This window comes from Scylla paramamosain, chromosome 14 (assembly GCF_035594125.1).
Source record: "Scylla paramamosain isolate STU-SP2022 chromosome 14, ASM3559412v1, whole genome shotgun sequence".
Lineage (NCBI taxonomy): Eukaryota > Metazoa > Arthropoda > Malacostraca > Decapoda > Portunidae > Scylla > Scylla paramamosain.
The window spans coordinates 2,545,968-2,558,766 of NC_087164.1; the positions used below are offsets into that span (position 1 = coordinate 2,545,968).

A 12,799-nucleotide genomic window follows, 5' to 3' on the forward strand; every position below is an offset into this window, starting at 1 on the left:
CACTCACCACACTCATAATTTTCTAACACCACTGTGTGTCAGGGTGTGTGTGGTGAGGTAAGACTTGCAGATAAATTTCTTCCCACACTCATCATACTCATAATTTCGAACACCACTGTGTGTCAGGGTGTGTCTGGTGAGGCTAGACTTTCTGATAAATTTCTTCCCACACTCATCACACTCATAATTTCTAACACCACTGTGTGTCAGGGTGTGTGTGTTGAGGTGAGACTTGCGGGTAAATTTCTTCCCACACTCATCACACTCATAATTTCTAACACCACTGTGTGTCAGGGTGTGTCTGGTGAGGTGAGACTTGCGGGTAAATTTCTTCCCACACTCATCACACTCATAATTTCTAACACCACTGTGTGTCAGGGTGTGTCTGGTGAGGTTAGACTTTTTGGTAAATTTCTCCCCACACTCATCACACTCATAATTTCTGACACCACTGTGTGTCAGGATGTGTCTGGTGAGGGTAGACTTTCTGATAAATTTCTTCCCACACTCATCACACTCATAATTTCTAACACCACTGTGTGTCAGGGTATGTGTGGTGAGGTGACTCTTTTGGGTAAATTTCCTGCCACACTCACCACACTCATAATTTCTAACACCACTGTGTGTCAGGATGTGGTACTTAAGGCCTTGTCTGGATACAAAAGTGTTGTCACACTGCTGGCACTCAAACTTGCTCTCTCTCCTCTGTGGACAGAGCTGCCTGCCTCCAGATGATTCTTGCCACCACGCCTGTGCCTCCCCACACCTGAGGCTGGCTGCTGCTGCTGCTGCTGCTGCTGCTGTTGACGCCGCTGCCGGCCGCTCATGCTGCTGCCCGGCCTCACGACCTCCACCGCAGCACCACTCCCGCCAGCACACGCCGCTTCCAGTCCTGCAGGGACCCTCGGGGAGGCCAGACAGCCGTCAGTGCCAGGCAAGGCGGCGGCCTGGATGCTGGCCTGGTCTATGGAGCAGGGAAGAGTGGCGGCCATTACAAACTGTACCCACGTCTCAGAAAGAGCCATTTCTGCAAGCACTGACCAATGTGATGCCGTCTTTGTCACTTGTGGGACGGGTCAAGTCACAAACCCTTCAGTAATTGTCAACTACACACACACACACACACACACACACACACAGAGACATACTCACAATAGGGGCAAGAATGGTACAGCCTCAGGAGTGAACCAGGGACATCCAAGCACAGTGCAGCACAGCGGTGCACAGGTCTCCCCTCTCTCTCACAGCAAGTGCCTGGAAGAGTGCATCACCTTGGGTCAGTGGTTCTTAACCCTTGGGTCACAGCCCAAAGTTGGGTCACCCACCCACACTTCACTGGGTCATGAAGGACACAAACACAGTTTTTCCCCGGTATACTTGTTCAAAATGTTATCACAGTATTAATGCTGTGTACAGAATACTTACTGTTCAAAATGTTATCACAGTATTAATGCTGTGTGCAGAATACTTACTGTTCAAAATGTTATCACAGTATTAATGCTGTGTACAGAATACTTACTGTTCAAAATGTTATCACAGTATTAATGCTGTGTACAGAATACTTACTGTTCAAAATGTTATCACAGTATTAATGCTGTGTACAGAATACCTAACTCATTAACATCTAAGGCTAACCAAATCATGCACACAGACAATTTAACTGAGGTAAAGGAAAAAAAAAAAATGTCACATTTGCCCCCGGCCTTTCAACATACGAGTAATTTGAATTTAAATCGAGTGTTTGTGGGAACTGTCATTCCAACAGCAAGGTTAGTGGTGATGGGAATGAATTAAATTAGAGGGTAACAATCCACCGCAACAAGTGGATCCAGCATCGAGGATCCGGGTGGAGCAGATTCACCACTCCGGAGGAAAGCGACATCATTCCGCTCAACCTCCACCTTACAGGCCTAACCAAACTAGCTAACTTAACCTAACTAAAGTAGCTAACCTAACCTAACCAAACTTAACTTAACCTAACCTAACCAAGACTAACTTAACCTAACCAAACTAAGTTAACCTAACCTAACTTAACCTAACTAACATAACCTAACTAAATTAACCTAACCTAGCCAAATAAAACCTATCCAAACTAATTCAACCTAACTAAACTACCTAACCTAACCTAACTAAACCTAACAACCAAACCTAACCACACTAACCAAACTAAACTAACTTAACCTAACCTAACTAAAGTCACCTAACCTAACTGGCAAGGCAGAGAAATGAATAAGAAGTGGTCACCTTGTTTCTCTCACAAAAATGTATATTTTGAGTGTTTTTGAGCCTGTTACATACAAAAAACGCGAAAATGGATGGAAAGCACTCTATATTAGGAAACAAAATGGACATTACGAGAAACCTGTATAATGAGTGTTTTATAGTTTCACAACAACCACAAGGCAAAAGTTTCTTAGATACCAAAATGCTGAAACTCATGAATAACACTCTTGATTGAGATACAGAACAACCTTACCAAATGCGTGTATTTTGAGTGTTTTTCACATTCTTTGTTACCAAAACACGAAATTGCATGCGAAACTAGGTTTATGTGGGGAAAAAATTATATTCCCAGAAAATGTCTTTTGAGTGTTTATGAACGTGTTAGGCAATAAAGTACTTAAAAGAAGGGCCATCACATTACATGTGAATAAAACAAACTTTTACCAAGAACTTGCCGTTAAATATTTTTGAGCTCCTTACATACCAAAACGCTAAAACGAATGCAAAAAATCTTTTATGGAGAAACACAATAACATTACAAAAAAACATGTATTTGGAGTGTTTTTGATCATGTTACCTATAAAAACGCTTAAATACATGCAAAGAATCCTATGTTTGGGAAACGAAAGGACATTACGAGAAACGTGTATTATAAGTGTTTTTAAGTTACTTAAATACCAAAAAGCTAAAACCCACAAATAACACTCTTTATAAAGAAAAAAGAAAATAAAAAAATAATTAATTAATTAATTAAATAAATGAAAATAATATTTTTTTTTTTTTGTTATTCATCTTCACCGAGATGCCAAAATTCTGTTAAAATTCAGGGAAATTATGTGGATAAAAGAACATTATCGAAAAGTTAATTTTAGCTTTTTTTTTCGGACTGTTATGTACCAAACCCTAAGGTGTATGCAAAGTCATCATCTATATGGGGAAATTAAATGACTTTATAAAAAAAACTGTCTTTTGAGTGTTTTCCAGCATGTTAGACACCAAAACGATAAAAATTATGGAAGTCACTCCAAAACAAAATTACTGAAAACGTGTCTTTTCAGTGTTTTACGTAAAAAATGCTAAAACGGATGCAAACAGACCAATACGAAGAAATAGAATAACATTACCAAAAAGGTATATTTTAAGTGTTTTTGAGCATGTAACCATAAAAAAAAACGCGAAAATGGATGCAAAGCACTCTATATTGGGAAACAAAAAGACATTACAAGAAACATGTATAATGAGTATTTTATAGTTTCACAAGAACCACGAGGCAAAAAAATGCAAAAACTAGTGTATATGGAGAAGTTTCTTACATACCAAAATGCTGAAACTCCTGAATAACACTCTTAATTAAGAAACAGAATAACATTACTAAATGCGTGTATTTTGAGTGTGTTTCACATTCTTAGTTACTAGAACCCCAAATTGCATACAAAACTAGCTTTATGTGGAAAAAAAAATGATATTACCAGAAAAGTGTCTTTTGATGGTTTTTGAGAGTTAGGCAATAAAGCACTAAAAAGGAGGGCAATCACATTACATGGGAATAAAACTAACTTTTACCAAGAACTTGTCTTTAAGTGTTTTTTAACTCCTTATATACCAAAACGCTAAAACACATGCAAAACACCCTTTATTTAGAAACAGATTAACATTACCATGTATTTCGAGTGTTTTTGATCATGTTACCTCTAAAAACGCTTAAATACATGCAAAGAACCCTATGTCTGGGAAATGAAAGGACATTACAAGAAACTTGTATTATGCGTGTTTTTAAGTTCCATAAGTACCAAAAAAGCTAAAACCTCTTTATAGAGAAAAAAAAAAAAAATTAAAAAATAGGATTTTTTTTTTTTATTCTTCTTCATAGGTACTGAGATGCCAAAATTCTGGCAAAATTCAGGGAAATTATGTGTAAAAAGAACATTATCAAAAAAGTTAATTTTAGCTTTTTTTTCGGACTGTTATGTACCAAACCATGAAGTGCATGCAAAGCCAACTATATGGGGAAATTAAACGACTTTACGAGAAACCTGTGTTTCTAGTGTTTTTCAGCATAATAGGATTTTTTTTTTTTTATTCTTCTTCATAGGTACTGAGATGCCAAAATTCTGTCAAAATTCAGGGAAATTATGTGTAAAAAGAACATTATCAAAAAAGTTAATTTTAGCTTTTTTTTCGGACTGTTATGTACCAAACCATGAAGTGCATGCAAAGCCAACTATATGGGGAAATTAAACGACTTTACGAGAAACCTGTGTTTCTAGTGTTTTTCAGCATGTTAGTCACCAAAACAATAAAATAATATTGAAGTCATTCTATGTGGGAATCCAAAACAAAATTACTTTAAACGTGTCTTTTCGTGTTTTACATAGAAAAACGCTAAAACGGATGCAAACCAACCAATATGAAGAAACAGAATATGATTACCAAAAAGGTATAATTTTTTGTGTTTTTTGAGCTTTTTAATTACAAAAAACGCGAAAATGGATGCAAAGCTCTCTCTATTGGTTAACAAAAGGACATTACGAAAAACGTGTATAATGAGTGTTTTATAGATTCTCAAGAATCACAAGGCAAAAAAAGCAAAAACTCACATATATGGAGAAGTTTCTTAAATACCAAAATGCTGAAACTCCTGAATAACACTCTTAATTGAGAAACAGAACAACCTTACCAAATGCGTGTATTTTGAGTGTTTTTCACATTCTTAGTTACCAAAACCCCAAATTGCATGTGAAAGTAGCTTTATGTGGGAAGGAAAATGACATTACCAAAAAAGTGTCTTTTAAGTGTTTTTTTTTTTTTTAGCCTGATAGGCAATAAAGCACTAAAAAGCAGGGCAATCACATTACATGGGAATAAAACTAACTTTTACAAAGTGTTTTTTCAAAGTGTTTTTGAGCTCCTTATATACCAAAACGCTAAAACGCATGCAAAACACCCTTTATTCAGAAACAGAATAACATTAACAAAAACATGTATTTTGAGTGTTTTTGATCACGTTACCTATAAAAACGCTTAAATACATGCAAAGAATCTTATGTTTGGGAAACGAAAGAACATTTCGAGAAACGTGTATTATGAGTACCAAAAAGCTAAAACCCACAAATAACACTCTTTATAGAGAAAAAAAATCCATAAATAAATAAAAAAAAAATAGGATTTTTTTTTTATTCATCTTCATAGGTACCGAGATGCCAAAATTTATGCCAAAATTCAGGGAAATTATGTGAAAAAAGAACATTATGAAAAAAGTTAATTTTAGCTTTTTTTTTTGGACTATTATGTACCAAACCCTTAAGTGCATGTAAAGCCACCTATACGGGAAAATTAAACGACCTTACCAGAAACCTGTCTTTTGTGTTTTTTTTCAGCATGTTAGGCACCAAAACGATAAATATTATTTAAGTCACTCAACTGTGGGAATCCATCACAAAATTACTGAAAAAGTGTCTTTTCAGTGTTTTACGTAGAAAAACGCTAAAACGGATGCAAACCAACGAATATGGAGAAATAGAATAACATTACCAAAAAGGTATATTTTGAGTGTTTTTGAGCTTCTTACCTTCAAAAAACGCGAAAATGTATGGAAAGCACTCTATGTTGGGATACAAAAGGACATTACAAGAAACGTGTATGAGTGTTTTATAGTTTCACATCAGCCACAAGGCAAAAATCGCAACAACTCGGTGTATATGGAGAAGTTTCTTAGATACCAAAATGCTGAAACTCAGAAATAACACTCTTAATTGAGAATACAGAACAACCTTACCAAATGCATGTATTTTGAGTGGTTTTCATATTCTTAGTTACCAAAACCAAAAATTGCATGCGAAACTAGCTTTATGTGGGAAAAAAAATGACATTACCAGAAAAGTGTCTTTTGAGTGTTTTTGAGCGTGATAGGCAATAAAGCACTAAAAAGGAGGGCAATCACATTATATTGGAATAAAACCAAGTTTTACCAAGAACCTGCCTTTACGTGTTTTTGAGCTTCATACATACCAAAACGCTAAAACGCATGCAAAAACACCCTTTATGGAGAAACAGAATAACATTACCAGAAACATGTATTTTGAGTGTTTTTGATCATGTTAACTATAAAAACGCCTAAATACATGCAAAAAACCCTTTGTTTGGAAAATCAAAAGGATGTTACGAGAAACGTGTATTATGAGTTTTTTTCAAGTTCGTTATGTATGAAAAAGCTAAAACCCACAAATAACACTCTTTATAGAGTGTTTTCTTACCTAACAATGTGAAAAAAACACTCAAAAAGCACATTTTTGTAATCTTGTTCTTTTCTCCATATAGAGTGGTCTTCAATGTGTCAAATAGGTCTTGGTACCTTAGAAATAAAAAAAAAAACACTCATAATAAAAGTTTCTTCTAATGTCTTTTCGTTTCCCCTTGCAAAGTATTTTGCATGCAGTTATGTTTCTTTTTTTTTTATGTAGGAAGGATACTAGCCAAGGGCAACAAAAATCTAATAAAAAAATGCCCACTGAAATGCCAGTCCCATAAAAGGGTCAAGCAGTGGTAAAAAATTGGTGGATAAGTGTCTTGAAACCTCCCTCTTGAAGGAATTCAAGTCACAGGAAGGGGGAAATACAGAAGCAGGCAGGGAGTTCCAGAGTTTACCAGAGAAAGGGATGAAAGATTGAGAATACTGGTTAACTCTTGCGTTAGAGAGGTGGACAGAATAGGGGTGAGAGAAAGAAAAAAGTCTTGTGCAGCGAGGCCGCGGAAGGAGGAGAGGCAAGCAGTTAGCAAGATCAGAAGAGCAGTTTGCATGAAAATAGCGGTAGAAGACAGCTAGATATGCAACATTGCGTCGGTGAGAGAGGGGCTGAAGACAGTCAGTTAGAGGAGAGGAGTTGATGAGACGAAAACCTTTTGATTCCACCCTGTCTAGAAGAGCAGTATGAGTGGAACCCCCCCAGACATGTGAAGCATACTCCATACATGGACGGGTAAGGCCCTTGTACAGAGTTAGCAGCTGGGGGGGGGTGAGAAAAACTGGCGGAGACGTCTCAGAACACCTAACTTCATAGAAGGTGTTTTAGCTAGAGATGAGATGTGAAGTTTCCAGTTTAGATTATAAGTAAAGGACAAACCGAGGATGTTCAGAGTAAAAGAGGGGGACAGTTGAGTGTCATTGAAGAAGAGGAAATTTTGTATGTAAAAAGAAAAAAAAAATTGTTTATGGTAATAAAGGGTGTTTTGCATACATCTCAGCGTTATGGTACGTAAGTAGCTGAAAATACCCAAAAGATAAATTTCTGGTTTTCTTCTTTTTTTCATATAGGTAGCTTTCCTTGCTTTTTATAACTTTGGTACCTACCACGTTCATCAACACTCAAGAGACATGTTTCTGGAAATGTCGTTTCATTTTCCCATAGATGGTGCTCTGGAGTCATTTTGACGTTTTGGTACATAAAATTGTGAAAAACACTCAAAATAAACGTTTTTGGTAATGTTCTGTTGAAGTTTCTTTTCCATGCATTTTAGTGTTTTGGTACGTAAACAGCTGAAAACATTCAAAAGACACGTTTTTGTTTGTTTCTCCAGTATAGCTTACATTGCATGCACTTTGGCATTTTCGAAAACACTACTAATACATGTTTTTGTACCCTATATGAGGAAATGAAACGCGATTTCCAGAAAAGTGCCTTTTGAATGTTTATTGGCGTGCTAGGCACCAAAACGCTAAAAAGCATGGAAAGCACCCTATAAAGGAAAACAAAACAACTTTACCATAAACGTGTGTTTTCATTATTTTTGACTTTCTTACGTACCGAAACGCTAAATCGCATGAAAAAAAAACATGGAGAAATAATATCAAAAACAAATACTTCGAGTGTTTCTGAGTTAGTTAAGTAGAAAAACGCCAAAATGCATATATAATATCTTAAATGGGAAAATAAAAAGACGTTACTAAAATGTGTACTATTGGTGTTTTTTTTTTTTTTTTACATATTTGGTACGAAGTCGCTAAAATGCATGAATAACACTCTATATGAAATAACATTACCAAAAACGTAAATTTTTAGTGTTTTCACATTGTTATGAATCAAAACGCCATAATGCATGTAAAGCCCCCTATTTGGGGAAAGGAAACGAGATTTCAGAAACGTATCTTAAATGTGTTCTTCATCGTGTTAGGCACAAAAATGCTAAAAAGCATACAAATCATCTTATATGGGAATACAAAACAACATTAAGAAAACGTTTCTTTTGAGTGTCCTACGTACCAAAACGATAAAAAAAAAAAAAAACATAGAAAACATCCTTTATGGAGAAACAATAAAATGACCAAAAACAAGTATTTTGAGTGTTTTGTAAGATTGTTACGTAAAAACCGCCTAAATGAATCGAAAATACCCTATATGGGAAAAATGAAGTAATTACGAGAAACGTGTATTATGAGTGTTTTTGACCTTCTTAGTATCAAAAGGGTAAAATGCATGAATAACACCCTATATGGAGAAATAGATATATGAAATGACATTAAAAACGCATGAAAATACCCTATGTAGAGAAACATAATACATTTACCAAAAACGTGTATTTTGAGTGTCTTTGAGCGTATTATGTACAAAATCGCCTATCATGAAACAAAACACCCTGCATATGGAAATGAAAGAACATTACGAGAAACGTTTATGTTAATTTTTTTATTACTTTCTTAAGTACCAAATCAGTAAAAAGCTTCAATAGTCCTCTGAAGAAAAAGAACAACCTTACCAAAAACGTGTATTTTTTTACATTGATAATTACCAAAACGCCAACATGCATGTAAAGCAACCTATATAAAGAAACGAAACGAAATCACTAGAAACTTGTCTTTTGTTATTTTTTGCACGTGTTAGGCACCAAATCAGTAAGAAGCAACGAAATCACCCTATTGGGGAATACAAAACAACTTTACTAAAACGTGTCTTTAGAGTGTTTTTTTAGGTTCTTACGAACTAAACTGTCAAAATACATGCAAACACCCTTTTAGGTACCAAAGCACCAAAAAGACCCTATATGAGGAAATGAAAGGACATGACAAAAAAACGACTATTATGAGTTTTTTTTTTCAGCTTCTCTGGTACCAAAACGCTAAAATAAATGAGAAGCACACTGTATGGAGAAAGAGAAAAACATTACCCAAATCGTGTAATTTGAATGTTTTTTTTTTTTTTTTCACATTGTCAGGTAGCAAAACACCATAATGTTTGCTCGCTATACGAGAAAATTAAACAACAATGTAAGAAATGTGTTTTTATGTTTTTTTTTAGCGTGTTAGGCACGAAAACGCTAAATAGCATGGAAAGCACTTTATATAGAAATGCAAAATAACATTACTAAAAGCATGTCTTTTTAGTGTTTTAAACTTTTTACGTTCCAAAACGCTAAACCACGTGCAACAAACACGAATAACCCTACCAAATAGAAAAACCTTACCAAAAACGTGTATTTTGAGTCTTTTTCAGTCTGTTACGTACATCAACTTAAAAATGCATGTAAAGCACCCTGTATGTGGAAACGATAGGACATTACGAGAAACGTGCATTATCAGTGTTTTGAGTCTTTTAGGTACCAAACACTAAACCGCCTGAATGAAAATTTAATATATCCTATATCTCTTAATGGAGAAACAGAACATCACCAAAAATGTGTTTTTTAGTGTTTTTTTTTTTTACCTTGTTATGTACCAAAACGTAAAAAAACTTACGAAGCATCCTATATGGGGAAATAGAAAGACATTAGGAGAAACAAGTTTTGTTAGTGTTTTTGAGCTTCCTAAATACCAAAACGCTAAAACGCATGAATAGCACGCTATATAGAGAAAAGGAACAACATTAGCTAAAACCTTTATTTTGAGCGTTTTTCACATTATGTAGCAAAACATCATAATGCATGCAGATCAATATATGAAGAAGCAAAACTATATTACAGGAAACGTGTCTTTTGAGTGTTTACTTGAGTGTTAGGAATCAAAATGCTAAAAAGCATTGAAAGCACCCTATTTGGCAATATAAAATAACATTACCAAGAAAGTATCTTTAGAGTGTTTTTGACCTTCTTACGTCCGAAATCGCTGAAACGCATGCAAAACAACCTTTACGGAGAAACAGAATAACATTACCAAAAACTTGTATTTTGATTGTTTTTGTGCTTGTTAAGTACAAAAATGCCAAATTACACACAAAGCATCCTACATGGAGAAAACAAAGGACATTACGAGAAAAGTGTATTATGAGAGATTTTGAGCTTTTTTAAGTACCAAGACTCAAAAACACATGGAAAAAAAAAAAAATCAACCGAAAACTTTTACTTAAACTCTTTTTCATATTGTTAAGTACCAAAAGACAAAATGCATTGGAAGCCCCCTTTATCGGGAAACGAAACGACATTATCATCAACGTGCCTTTTGAGTGTTTTTCAACGTGTTAGACACCAGAATGCTAAAAAGCATGGAAAGCACCCTATAAAGGAATACAAAACAACATTACTAAAAACGTGTTTTATAGGTTCTTATGTACAGAAACGCTAAAACCTATGCAAAACACCCTTTATGAGAAGCGAAATAAATATTTCGTTGATAAATTACATTCAGGAAAGTTAGGGAACAGCCCTTACAGAAGAAAAAGATCGCAGAAGAATGATCCTAAATGGATGACTGAGGTTAAAACACTACATAGGGCGAAGGAGAAGTATATATGAGATTAAAGACAGGGGAAGTGGTTTTAAGGCCATAATATAATGAATTAGAAAAGTCAGGAGTTTAACAAGGAAAGCTAAAAATAATTATGAATTAAAGGTAGCCAGCCAAGCGAAGATGGACCTCAAGGGATTTTATCAGGCATATAAGACGAAGAATAGAGAAACAATAGTTCCTTAAAGACAGCAGAATGGAACCTGATTAGTTGTTGAGAGGAGATTAGTAAAATTTTGAGCGAGTATTTTTTAATTGTCTTTGCCCAGGAAAACATGCAGGATTTGCCGAATAGTGAGAAGATATTTAGAGTAGAAGAGGATGAGAAACTGACATATATTACCATGACTAAAAGAGATAGTGGAACAGGAGATAGATAAGTTCAAAAGTTCAAGTCACCAAGACCAGATGAAATATATTCCACAGTATTTAAGGAAAGGAAAAAGGTTATAAGTAATCTGTTAGTTTCTGTCCTTAGGAAATCACTTTAGTCATGTGAGGTATCGGTAATTTGCAGGCAGGCGAATATAGTACCTACCATTAAGAAAGGAGATAAAACATTAACGTCTAACCTGTCAGCTTAACTTCTGTTGAATGTAAAGTAATGGAGTCAATAATAGCGAAGAACATTTAATAGCATTTAGACAAACATAACTTGATTACTTAGTTACAACACGGCTTCTGGAATGGGGAGTCTTACCTGAGAAACTTTGTAAGTTTATACAGTAAGGTTTACAAGGCGGCAGATAATGGTGATAGTTTTGGCATCCTATATCAGGACTTCAGTAAAGCGTTTGACAAGGTACCCCATCAGAGGGTACTGAGAAATGTTAGGGCGCAAAAGAGATATGAGGTGTTTAGATTGGATAAAGTCATGGCTAAGCATCAGGCGACAGAGTGTTGTAATAAACGGCTCTAAATCGGAGTGGGGTCAAGTAATTAGTGGGGTGACAAAGGGATTATTAGTATTAGGGCCGATCTTGTTTGTAATATATGTAATATATTTGTAATATATGGCTTGGATAGTGGAATTAGTTAGTAAATTTGCGGATGACACGAGAATATGTAGATTAATTAGGTCAGAATCGCATACCATCGCCTTGCAGGCAGATTTGAATAGGTTGAACGAATGGACGGACAGATGGCAAATGCAGTTTAATGTTAACAAATGCAAAGCACTTAGCGTAAGTAGAAGAAACCCACACAGTAGTTACACAATGAACAACCAAGTTCTGGTAGGTTCAGGGTAAGTAAAAGATTTGAGATTTAAGGTTATATCTGAACTCCGTCTAAGAAAGCAATGGAAAGAGGCCAGAAACAAAGCAAATAGTGTATTATGATTAATTTTCAGGAGTGCTAAAAGTAGAACTCCCGAAGTAATATTAAAGGTACATTTGGCGCTGGTCATACTTCATCTAGACTATGTTGTCCAATTCTGGTCACCACATCACAGGAAGGATAAAGGTCTATTAGAATCAGTACAAAGGAAAATGACTAAAAGGATACAGGGGATGAGGAGTATTCCTTACGAAGCGATATTCAAGCTGTTAAATTTACATTCTTTAAAGAGACGTAGGTTAAGAGTGGACCTAATAGAAGTCTTTTAGTGATATATGGCTAATAATAAAGGGAACATAAGGAAAATTCTTAGAATCTGTAAATATGATAGAACAAGAAAAACGGGTTCAAGCCTGAAAACTTGATGTTCAAAAAGGAGACAGGAAGGAATTGGTTCTCAAATAGAGCAGTAGATGATTGGAACGGACGTAGTAATCAAGCTGTTAGTGCTGAGGCATTTGGGAACAGTAAGAGAAAATTACACATTTATGGATGGGGATGATAGGTGGAAATATGTCGGCATATTTC

The 12,799-nt window shown here is 35.4% G+C and overlaps 1 protein-coding gene across 2 annotated transcripts in view; it reads left to right on the forward strand.

The window, feature by feature from the left end:
* LOC135107144 (uncharacterized) overlaps window positions 1-1,128 on the forward strand; it is a 28,210-nt gene extending 27,082 nt beyond the window's left edge. For both annotated transcript variants that reach the window (XM_064016853.1, XM_064016854.1), the window contains one exon: window positions 716-1,128. In XM_064016853.1, coding sequence (XP_063872923.1) covers window positions 716-1,099 — 384 coding nt within the window. In that variant the 3' untranslated portion in view covers window positions 1,100-1,128. The remainder of the gene's footprint in view (window positions 1-715) is intronic.
* The last annotated feature ends 11,671 nt before the right edge of the window (window positions 1,129-12,799 follow it).